Source organism: Podarcis vaucheri, assembly GCF_965113315.1.
Source record: "Podarcis vaucheri genome assembly, chromosome: 13".
Classification (NCBI taxonomy): domain Eukaryota; kingdom Metazoa; phylum Chordata; class Lepidosauria; order Squamata; family Lacertidae; genus Podarcis; species Podarcis vaucheri.
Window position 1 is genome coordinate 24,156,185 of NC_138751.1, and position 12,699 is coordinate 24,168,883.

The 12,699-nt window shown below is 44.0% G+C and overlaps 1 protein-coding gene across 1 annotated transcript; it reads right to left on the reverse strand.

Annotated features, from left to right (window-relative positions):
• Positions 1 to 643: 643 nt before the first annotated feature.
• LOC309517381 (serine protease 27-like) lies at positions 644 to 11,911 on the reverse strand. The gene is made up of 6 exons (XM_082196606.1): positions 11,670 to 11,911; positions 10,451 to 10,477; positions 7,126 to 7,291; positions 5,416 to 5,693; positions 3,787 to 3,968; positions 644 to 2,160 (listed from the first exon to the last, which is right to left on the reverse strand). The coding sequence occupies exons 1-6, from the start codon at positions 11,749 to 11,751 to the stop codon at positions 1,876 to 1,878; spliced, it is 1,020 nt and encodes a 339-aa protein (XP_082052732.1). The 5' UTR covers positions 11,752 to 11,911; the 3' UTR covers positions 644 to 1,875.
• Positions 11,912 to 12,699: the final 788 nt, after the last annotated feature.

Consider the following 12,699-nt stretch of genomic DNA (forward strand, 5'->3'; position numbering starts at 1 on the left):
TCCTGAGAGCAATGGGCTGCCTTGTGGAATTCCTTGAGTCTCCTCCAAATTAATGAAAATGACTGTAGACTCTGTTCCGATTAGTTCAGCTTGGCTCAGCGTAGAGAAGAGAAAGGAGCTTATCTTGCAAGTAAGGACATCCTTTCATAAGATAAGGTCCTGGCTGAGTCCCTCTCTTTTGCATTCTCAAACCTACCACCTTTATTTCTCACGTGAGCAAAAATTGAACCCGGCTGTATCCTCATTCCCTCCAGATTCCTAAACTGCCTTGTTTTGTGTTTAATTGTTTTTATTAAAGATTTCCTTGGGTTCCAAAAGTACATACATCACCTCTGCATTCTGTTCACAGAGTCCTTTGTGCAGATTAGTTATATTTGATGTGAGACACTAATGTCATAGAGAGTCTAACTTGCCTTGTTCTGTTGCATCCTGAACTTGTCTGGGGCAGAATGCTGCCTTGCACACTCTCCCCCATTGCATCTCAGGTCCTTCTGGATAAACAGGGCTCAAATCTCCCCGCTTCTTATTTATTCATATAAATAGGAATGAATTGGCATAAGGGACAATTGGGGGAACTGGAGAAGAAGCATAGGGTTAACCACAATGCTGGGGTGTCTGCTGTGTGGAAACATATCAGTTGCTATTATCATCATCATTGGCTTTTATTTGTACATCTCATTGGCTTTTTACAGTTGTATTTTCAACAATTAATAAACATACATTTTTTCTAAAAGGAAGATGACACTTTCAGGAGTCCTTTTATAGACTCAGGCACGGCTGTTGTTGTGTAACAAGAAGTGAAGAGTCATCCCTGCTCCGTCACTCCTCATTCCTTTTTGGCTTCATTGCAGGTCCCATGTAGGCGAGTGTATTTTCCAGTCCTCTTACAAATTTGCAAACCTGTTTAGTGGCTCAAAGCTCATTTAAGGGCTCAAATCTCCCTGCTTCTTATTCATTCATAGCTATGCCTGCATGGATTGACATAAGGGACATCACTGGAGGAGCTGGAGAAGAAGCATAGGATTCATCACAATGCTGGGGTGTCTGTTGTGTGGAAATGTATCACTTGCTATCATCATCATCATTGACGACAACTACTCCTACTACTACTACTACTACTACTAATAATAATAATAATAATAATAATAATAATAATACATAATGTATTCCCATACAAACAGACACCAAAGCTTCGTGTTCATTTGTGCTGCCCAAAAGCTTATTTTAGGGTGCAAACCCTTCCCTTTTTTCCTATTTTCATGACTATAGTGGCAAGGGGGAAATGGAGTAGATTTATTTTATTATAAAATTTATATCCAGCCCTTCAGTCTAGATCTGTAGAACTCTCCCGGCAGTTTTAATCAGGGCTCTTTTTCCCCCAGACAGAACTCAGTTTTGGCACCTCTCAGGTGGGTGCCATTATAAGAGAACAAGGGAGGTGTTCATTGTGAGTTCCAGCACCTCTTTTTCTAGAAAACTATCATTGAGTATAATGCTAAAATAGGTGTTGTGTAGCTTTTACATGTTTCCCATCTCAGAGCTTATCAACACTTCCTTTTGTCTCAGTTTCCTCCTGGGTAAAGCCACTCTTTAGTACTTAATTGGAGCAAACAGCAATTCATGTTTAACCCAAATTGCCATTTATTCTGATCTATCATTAAAAGAGCGGATTTTGCATGGGAAAGTAGTAGGGCAGATGGTTTTAATTATTTAGATAAATCAATACCAGGCTGCAATATTAGTGTGTCCTCTTAAGAACAGGTACTGAATGGGGGTGAGTGAGCATCCTTACGGGCTTGCCTTTGGGCCCAGGCAATGCAATGTTTAAGTGGGAGAATATAATATGATATTAAGTGCCGTGTGGAACCTCCATTTTTAATTGCACCTCCAGCTGATAGCGGAACAGCAGTGCCTCAGCAGGGCAAAGGGGCCCAGGAGAAGGAGAGTTAAGAGGAGAGCAGGGTTGGCACTTGAGAGACGGGCACCACCACTGGAGGGGGTGTTCTTTTCCATGGTGCGTTGAATCCAGTCCATGTAGGAGGTGACCCGGGTATGGACTCCAGGACGGTTGGGCTGCGAACAACCCAACCCAAAGCTCACCACTCCAGCCAGGAACCAAGTGTCATTCAGCTTGCAGGACAGAGGCCCCCCAGAGTCACCCTGGAAGGAGAAAGTCATTAGGAAATGGGGACACTCAAGTGAAGAAAATCGAGCATTCAAATATGTTAAGCCAGGGCTGCACATATGAGGAGCCTTATGAGGAACGGTTAAAGGAGCTGAGTATGTTTAGCCTGGGGAAGAGGAGACCGAGAGACGATATGATAGCTATTTTCAAATATCTAAAGGGCTGCCACATGGAAGAGGGAGCAAGTTTGTTTTCTTCTGCTCTGGAGGATGGGACTCAAACCAATAGCTTCAAGTTACAAGAATGGAAATTCCTATTAGACAGCAGAAAAAGAACTTTCTGACAGTAAGAGCTGTTTGACAGTGGAACGGTCTCCCTCTAGGAGGTTGTGGACTCCTTCCTTGGAGGTTTCTAAGTAGAGATTGGATGGGCATCTGTCATGGATGCTTCAGTTGAGACTTCTGCATTGCAGGAGGTGGAACTTGATGACCCTTGAGGTCTCTTCCGACTCTACAGTTCTAACTACATTTTTAACCTGAGGTGAAGGACAAGACAACACCTTGTGCCCATTCCATTACAGAAACCAACTGGACTTGCAGTTGAATCTTCCTTCAACATTAGTGACAGGATAGCATCCTCCACAGCACCTGAGGGAACCCCTCACTGTCAAATGGATGGCACATTGACCAGCACTTGAGCTGTGCAGGTAACAGATCCTTACCTCATGTTTATGCCAAACTTATTTCTCTGTAACCAATAAAAAGTTGTGGCATTCATTTATCTCAACATCTGGCTTTTGGCTGTTGGCTACTTGTCCCCTCCCTACTTTACTGTATTGCTTGGGCCTGCAAGGGCAGCACAGAAAACCTACTGCTTCTTAATTACTGTAAGGGGAGCAGCTCCAGCCTGTCTTGCAGCTTAGTAATGAAAACCTACCACAACAAAGATGGTAGGCACACTAATCCTAAAAAATGAAAAGGAGGGGTGGAAATTATTAATAATGGTGTCATTTGAAGCATAAAAGCCAATGTGTTGCAGTGGAGCTAGTGTGCTGGAATTTATCTAGGGCAACTCAAGTTCAAAGATCTGCTCAGCATTGCAGCTACCTGGCTGACACTGGGCAAGTTGCCTCCCTCTCCTCCCTCCCCTGAACTGACAGGTGTCTTGTGCAACGGACAAAGGGAGCAAGGCCTGCATTAACTTTCTGGTAGAAGGGATTGGTTACACATGTAATAAATGGGATTTAAAAGAGGGGGAATGCAGTGTCAGCCTGTCCAGAAATAAGAGTATTCCAACTGCCATCAAGTTGCCTATCTGAAAGAAGAACTGAGCAGCCCTGTCCTCTTGGCCTTAACATTGTCTTCCTGCTCTCTTCCCAGATCTGATAAGAGTTCCCCTCGACCCTCCTCATCCCTTCTTCCTTGTGTGTTATGTCTTTTGGATTCTAATCCTGAGAGCGGGGACTGTCCTACTACTTGGCTAAAGGATGAGGTCTCAATTCTTTAAATAAATAAGGACTGGCTTAATGAGGGGTGACCTGAGAGCAAACATAACACATACTAACAGCATTCTTTTACACACAAACCCACCCACCACACCATCAAAATACACAAATATGGGATCTTCTGCCCTTGATCCATTGCCTGTTCTACAAATCTTACCTGGCAGGAGTCCTTCTTTCCTTCTGGGTACCCAGCGCAGATCATGTCATCATAGATCAGCTTGTAGCCCTTTGGCACAGTGTCAGTATCAGAACTGGAGTCATTGTGGTACATTTGGTCACACTTGTCAACGTCTAGGATTGGCACCTCCAGCTCCTGCAGAATCCGAGTGAGGAAGGGGGCTGGTAGGAGAAAAGTGAGATGTTGGGCATATACTCAACAGTACTTCCAGATTAGCAATGTTGCTGACGCCCTTCATTACCTGATTTGGAGCACAGCTCTGTCCAGCTGATCACCCTTGGATACAACCCAAGTGAGACATCACTTCTCCAAGGAGTTCTTAAATGATTCAGTACATATAACAGTTTGACCAGAAGGACTCCCTGAACCCCAAGGTGGGGAATATTGTTCCCCGCAAGGGCCACGTTCCCTCTGAGGCCACCTCCAAGATGGTGAGTGGGAACACATGCAAAAGTGGGCAGAGGGTTCAAAGCTGAATTTCCCCTTTGTACGGCAGGCTAGCTTCTTCAAACTGACCCATCCCTCTCTATCCTCCACTCAGGCAAGTAAGAAGCATTAACAAAGTCTGAGAACATATTCCAGCCAGGCAATAACACTCAAGGAAGGTGCAATGCAGGGCAGGTGAAGGCTGTGGCTCCAGAGGGCATGTGGCTGGGGAGGGTCCTGAGAGCCAGACAGAGATACCTGGGCTGGATCTACACTGGCCTGTTTAATGTTATTCCCCCCTATTAGAACAATATTAGATTTGTTGTTCTAGGGCATCCTTGTTAATTAAAATGTTCAAGGGCATCCTTGTTAATTAAAATGTTTCTTCCCTCTTTGGGGGGTCAAATGCAAGTAATACCCGCCCACACTATTTTCTAAAACACTGTTTCTTTCCTTGCTGCTGGTTGCTCTGCTCCACCCTCTGATATAGCAGCATAAAACGATTAAAGAGTAAGCAATAAAAAAGGCGAGTCAATACAATGGTACCTCAGGTTACATACGCTTCAGGTTACATACGCTTCAGGTTACAGACTCCGCTAACCCAGAAATAGTGCTTCAGGTTAAGAACTTTGCTTCAGGATGAGAACAGAAATCGTGCTCCGGTGGCACAGCAGCAGTGGGAGGCCCCATTAGCTAAAGTGGTGCTTCAGGTTAAGAACAGTTTCAGGTTAAGAACAGACCTCCGGAACGAATTAACTACTTAACCTGAGGTACCACTGTAATGCATTATGAATGTAAAAAGTAGGACGTCATGTGTCCATCTACATTATCAAAACAATTCCTTAACCCTTCCTTAACATTAAAAACTGTGAGTGTATATCTGACCCTGTACATGAGATTCCCTATATGTGAAATCGTCCCTCCCCCTTACAAAAAGCCATTTGTCAATATCCAACGGCCAAAAGGAATAGGTGTCCTGGCCCCTAGTTCCACCTTCTTGGTTATGATTTTACAATTGAGACTATTACATTTTGTTTATCCAGTTTCCTATTTCAAAACTAGTTCCTAACACATCCTGCACTCCCTGCTCTGTTCCATCCCATAATCCTCCACCACCAGCCAACCCCCGAAGCAACACCATCTCCTATAAATACACCCCGGAATGAGCAGATTCATGCTTACCTTCTGGGTAGAGGTCACCCCAGCCAGTGACCCAGCATGACATCCCCACAGGGAAAGCATCAGGGTCTGAAGCATTGGGCAGGCAGATGGGCAAAATGGTCCGAGAGAAATTCACCGGCTCCTCCAGCCGTACCAGTGCAATGTCAGCGCTGAGCCCATCTCCAGCATAATACGGGTGCACTATGATCTGGCTGACATGAGCAGGGACCATGGTGTGTGCTGGTTTGGGGAGCTCATATTCTCCCAGGTGAATTCGGTACCGAAATGGATTCAGCGACCTGTGGTGGGAGTCAAGACAAATCAGTGCCATCTGCAGGGAGAAGGCCTGAGCTTGATGCCTTCCTCAGTTAAGAGGTTACTTAGTTAAACCTTTGGAAAGGCACTACTGTTCGTCCTAATCCATCTCACATGTGGTTGTGAGGCTAGGATGGATTAATAATAGTAAAACACTTTATATGCTGGGAAACATTTATGCCTGATTGATCCCAGTCAAGGTGACTCAGAACTAAGTCCCAGTGATTTCAGTGCGATTTATTTGCAAATAAATGTGAAAATGGAACAATTGCTTATTTGTTTGTTTATATATCGCCCACCCTGCACCCTATGGTCTCAGAGTAGGTCACAACATTAAAACACAATATTATAAACAGTTTGAACCACTTACAATCACAAAAATAAGGTGGGTCCTTATGATTTATGGTCCTTATCAGTATGGTAATTCAGCAGTCAAAGGTGTATTAAATGAGTGCACGTTTTTGAAGTCTTTGAAGAATACTTAGCATTTATAAAATGTTTTATAAAAGCGCTTCACATATATTCTCCCAGTAATGCTTAAAGCAACCCTTTAAGGTAGACAAACCATCAAGTTCTTAGCTAAATTGATATTTGGACTGCTTGGCTTAGCAGCTGCTTGAACCACTACACCACAACATATAAAGCATAAGCCTAAAAACCATTTAAACACCAAACAATCAAGGAAAAGTTAATCCGGTTTGGCAGCATGGTAGAGATAACTCTGAACTTTGTTGACGTACTATATAACAACAATTTGCACTTGATACTGTTTACTGACTCAGTAATTAACATCAGTGCTGCACTGCCACCTCTTTTTTGCTGGCCATAGAAACCAGCATTTTTTTCAAGATATGACTACTGGCACCTTAGTTCTTTTTTTACTGAGCACTGATTAAAAGAGATCCTCATAACCAATCCCAGAAACTGTTTCTTATCAGAAACCATATTTCTGGTTTACAAAAGATTGCAGGTTGGATCCAGCCAGTGGCGTAGCGTGGGGGGTGCAGGGGGGGCCGGCCGCACCAGGTGCAACATCTTGGGGTTAGGGTTAGGGGGCGCAAATCCACGGGTTAGGGGGCACAAATCCACGGGTTAGGGGGCGCAAATTACTTGCCTTGCCCCGGGTGCTGACAACCCACGCTACGCCACTGGATCCAGCTTTGGTCTTGCCTAGAGTAAAGCCATTCAAATCAATGGGACATAAGAAAGTAAGTTTTACTGGTTTCAGTTTGAAAATCCCAGTTTACAAATTATTATGCCATTTTGGTATTTGGCAACATGCGGTTGGGCCACTGACCCTGACCCTGATTCTGTCTCTCCCTCCACCTAGTACTGCATTTGGGTCACTTTAAACGCAGGCTGAATCAAATTGCTCCCCCATCCCTTCGTAGAAGACAAAAGACATTTTCTACTCACCCTTCAAAACAATGAGCAGCTGTCACCACCCACTGGGGTGAGATGAGGCTTCCACCACACACATGTATCCTGTTTTCTCGTATGCTGACCTGCCATGGCCATTCACCTTCCTCAGCCTTCTGCCCCCCAACGATCCGAGGGGAGTGTACTATGGGTCGGCCACAGGCTGCAGAAAAGCAGATGGAAGAGCAGAGGTATGGTTAATGAACCCCGCCAGGTAAGTGTGTTCACTGCCACTCCATATCACATGCAAGCCACACAATGTTGCCTTGAAATATTATTGTCATCTTTCAAGCAGCGTTGGGGAACCTCCAGGACATGGGAATAGCACAGGTCCCCCACAAACACCCACCTGCCCCACACCTGCTGTCAGACGTTACCTTGGGTGTGGGACAGGTAAGGATGCTGCTACCAAAGAGCAATTGGCAATTTTAAGTGAGCTCCTGGTTGTTTCTTTGCAAATGGGGCTCCCTGTTGGTGCCTTTAATTTTTAAAGGGCAGGTCTGCAGCAAGGCTTCTTCTGTTGTTGGGTGCATTAAACCCCTGCTCACACATACACACAACAAGATCAGATGTTTCCGGGCAACTGCAAACCAACCAAATTAAAGGGGGGCATTGCCAATTGGCACAGAATTCTTAATCCCCAATCAGTGATGGCATCAGGGCAGAACGTCTGGGCAAGCAGCCCAGTCCCACTTCACTATGTCAAGACTAACCCCCTGGACTTTGGAGCAGACGCTCAACCCCACCCCAAAGCAGGTGAGGTCTCTGATCACAGTGGGGCTGGCTTGCCACTTTTTGATGTAACCGAAGTCATACACATTACCATCTAAAGAGGGGCCCCCGCACAAGACCTTTAAGTCCACAGTCTAAAAATCTGCTAACTATACCGGTGCCATTGATGAGAGGATGATAAGATAGAATGCATTTTTCACATATATATTTTTTCCAAAATTTATTCAGTATAACTTTGCAGACCTCCAATTCTTTTTCACTCCAGATAATGAAACACTGTTGGCAAAGCCAAATCAATCATAATGTGTATATAGCAGAACGATTAGGCAGATATGAGTAGTAATATCTGCAATTAGATATGAGTAGTGATATCTGTAATTAGATAGATATTGGATGAGCGGAAAGAGGAACAGCTGGAGGAAGAGTGCAAGGAAGAGGGAGGGAGAAAGCTAGACAAACAGAGAGGAAAATGAATGTGTGTGCATGGGAAAGAATGGGGAAATTAATGAACGGGAAGAATTTTATATACAGATGGAAAATGTAGAAGTATGACTATGAGGTAAAGGTAAAGGACCCCAGGATGGTTAAGTCCATTCAAAGGCGACTATGGGGTACGGCACTTATCTTGCTTCAGGCCGAGGGAGCCAGCATTTGTCCGCAGACAGCTTTCCGGGTCATGTGGCCAACATGACTAAACTGCTTCTGGCACAACAGAAGAGCGTGACGGAAACCAGAGCACATAGAAAAGCCATTTATCTTCCTGCCAGAGTGGTACCTATTTATCTACTTGCACTGGCATGCTTTTGAACTGCTAGGTTAGCAGGAGCTGGGACAGAGCAATGGGAGCTCACCCCATTGCAAGGATTCGAACCACTAACCTTCTTATCGGCAAGCCCAAGAGGCTCAGTGGTTTAGAGCACAGTGCCACCCGCATCCCATGTGTATGCGTGATAGACAGATGGATGGATTGGAGACGGAATAAATGATGCACACGAAAAATATTTTTAAACGTTGCCTCTCTGCACCAGGTAGGAACTACATAGTAATGTAGACAGATGTTTTTAGTCACTGTTCCATAGCTATGGAATTCTCTCCTGCTGGGGACTCACCATAACCATAACCAGAGCCCAAGCATCCTCCAAAAGTTGTTTTAATAAGGCAATTTTGTCTGATTGTTTGGAATCCTCTTCCGCTGGGGACTCAATGTAAACAGAGCCCAAGCATCATACGGAAGGTGTTTTAATAAGGCAATTTTGTCTGGTGGTTTGGTACAAGTTTTTCATGTCTTAAATTTTTACACATGTTGGCACCTGTCCAAAGTCTAAAGGGCAGGGTGGTTTCTGACTGCAAGTAATTAATGCAAAACAAATTATGCAAAACACAAAACAAAATCATGGCTGTTGTGGGAAAAGAGAGAGGGAGATGAAGAGAAGGTATGTGGGCGAATAGGTGTAGATTGAATCATTTGATGGAGGTGTGTGGTAAATATTAGGTCACACACAGTGTCAGATATGCAAGGGGATTTCATAGGAAAATACGGGTGATGAGGAGTTCATGGGGAAAACATATTGTACTTCTCCCAATAGGTATTATGTGCTCTCAAACATGTTCACTTAATGCACCCATAAGCTACACAACATCCACACACAGCCCCTCCTGATTCCCCTTCTGTTTATGGGAGGGGGGTGGGTGGGTGGGTGGGAGAGAGAGAGAGAGGCCTAAATGGAGGAAAACCAATTGTATGTGGGTGGTGAGGAACCCAGAGCAGAGTTTCAACCTGTCTTCTTATGCATGTGTTTCCTTCCCATTGTTCTGTAGAATGAAGCCAATAAATTATGCTCACTGGTGGAGCTGGTATGCTACTTGTCATTGACTGTACCCACCAAAATCTTCCCTTTTAAAAAGGAGAGAGAGAGAGAGAGAGAGAGAGAGAGAGAGAGAATGAGAATTAAGGAGGAGACTCAGGTAGTTAGGAATATCCCTGTTGATACTAGATAAAGTTTTCCAGAACACTTCATCAGGCGAGAGTCATTACACAAAGCAGGGAAGGAGGTGAGAGGAAAAGAAGAATAAAACCAGTGCTTTTTTCCAGGGGGTATTCAAGGGTACGCAGTACTGGCACCTCTCTTTTTTTTTTGTCAAAATGTGTGGCACTTACTGTAACAACTTCATTGTGAGTACCTGCACCTATTTTTCTAGGGGGGAAGCACTGAATAAAACATTATATTAAATATGCTTATATGCTATGGATTTTTTTATAATTTGTTCTTCTCTTGATGTAACCTGCCCCACCACCTTAAATGAAGTGTGTCTGTGTGTGGAGATAAAGAGATCTGTACACATGATGTTTTACAGACTACAGAAAGGCAAGTCCTTGCCCCAAGGAGCTTACAATATATAATTCAACAGAGGGAAAACAGAAGAAGGCAAAGGAACTAGAGCCAAAGGTCAATAGCGATAAACTGTGTGACAGTTTTAAGTTGTACATCACTTGCTACGTGCCCCTTAACTTTTCTATCCCCTCTCAACCCAAGCCAGTTACCATCCTATTATTAGGTCTGACTATTATTTTCCAGGTGTGTTTTCTCACCTTTTTGAGCTGCAGTGTTTTCAGCACCTGTAAAAAGAAGAAGAAAATATGCAGTCAGAAGGGCAGAGAAAGAGACTATGGGCTTAAGAAGACAGAGTGCTCAAACAGTCAGGCTTTGCGTTGACTCACCAAGCACATTTCTATAATGAGCACATGGGAATGCCAAACCTGGCCAGTGGAGAAATTGTTGCTGTGTCTGGAGCATAGCATGTCCAGGCTAATAAAAGCTACAGAGGAGTGCCTAAATGAGATTTCTTGTTCAGCACTGCAATGGATCTGTTTCTAAGGTGCGATAACCAGCAACTTCAATCTCCGCAGCATTCCATTACAGAAATGTGAGCAGAAAGGTAACCCAAAACTCCCCCAGGACCTGAGAGGTACAAACTGTTTCTGTCCAGCTGAATGTTTGTTACCAGAATATCATATGATAGAAGGAAAATCCAAAATGCTGCGCATTTAATGGCTATGAGGGAGAACATCAAGATCCCTCCTGATTCCAAACTCTAGGGTACACCCATTTGTGTGTGTGCACACGCACACACACACCTCCCAGATTTAGGATTGCTCCCTGTATTCTGGCTGGGCTCCTGGTTTGCAAACTACATGGCAGACAGAAATCATACAGATAAAATCTTCTGTGTCATGGTGCTTCCTTACCTGAAGAAAAGCTACACCTGTTGAACTTTTGCCAGCTGTGTAGTAGATAAAAAGGCACAGTAGCCCCAAAAGGATAATGTGTTTTAAACTGTTTTTCGTAATGAATTTTAAATTGCCCCCACCCTCCCTGGATTCGTATAGTGAAAGGCAAGGAAGAAACTGAATTAATAATATTAATGATAACAACAAAAACAATAATAATACTTAGAACCGAGAATATAATTTAGACTTTTCAGCTCCCAGGCTGCCCTGGTCTAGCCCACTTGGGGGGGGGATCCTCACCTAACCCCATCTTCAGACAGAACCCAGGAGTCCAATCTCCTAGGTCCCTTCTTGTAACCAATTGTCCTCTTAAAACATCCTTGCTCCCCAGTCACTCCACCTCCCCATTAGACTCTCTCTCACACACACACACATTCCCCTCCCATAGAACCCAGGCTTTTTCCTTCCAAAGGCAGGAACTGAAGGTCCAGGCAAGCAGGCAATCTTCTTCAGGCAAAAGACCAAGGAGTCTTCCCACCTGTGACATGTACAAACACATCCCTCCCGGGCCACCACTCACCTCTCAGCAGCAGAAGCAGCAGCAGCAGAAGCTGGGAGCAGCAAAGACTCCGCATGGTCCAGGAGCAGTTGCCCTGGATCATCTAGTTCTGATACCAACCAGAGAAGGGAGAGCAGAAAAAAGTGTGCTGGGCTGGGATGCTGAGGCCACGTGCCCCTTTGACAGGATTGGTACACAGGAGAAAAGGAGCAGCCTCTTGGCATCCCAGGTACCAGGGAAGCTGCCAAAGAGGTGAACCTGACCTGTTAGGTATTGTCCTCCACACTCCACCCACAGCTACTCAGTAGGTCCAGCCCAGCTGCCTACTCAGCAGGAAGACAAGCTATCTTAACCACAGCAATCCCCGTATCCATCTCTCTGGAAATGGAGAAGAGGCAGGTGGATTTTGATACATCTGAAAAGGGTGTGTATAGGATTGTAAGAAGCTAAGGAGAACTGGATTCAGTTCTGCTTACAGTTGCACATGGGACAGAAAACTTCCACTGGTGCAGTTTGTCATTAAGGGTGTGTGTGAGAGACAGAAAGAAATCTGCACATGAAATTTCCCCTTCAAGAAATACACAGACTTCATTTGTTTCCAAGCACAATTCTAATGTACCCAGCTTGAAAAGCCCTTCTCTGGCTTGGAATTCGGGTACCTGAGGGAGCTTATGTTATGTTGTGTCATTTTAACACATTTTATTAATTTCTTTCCAAGTTGATATCAAAGATTACAGGAAAATAAAATAAACAATAGTATCGTTCATTATAAAGAAACATTCATGCTTATGTGAAAACTACTTTTTTTGGTTAATATTTTTATTAGTTTTCAATTACAATAATAGCCTCATTATAATAATGGCACATTATAATACAATTCCTAAGACAAATCATTCAAATACCACCAAATTATATAATTTAGGTGCCCCCTCCCCCCATATGCTAGAATTTATGGTTTGATTATTTACTTTGTTCCTGTGTTCCAAAATCTCATTGATTTCCATTACATTCCCATCATAATAGTAATCCCTTATACAACAGCTGCAATAGT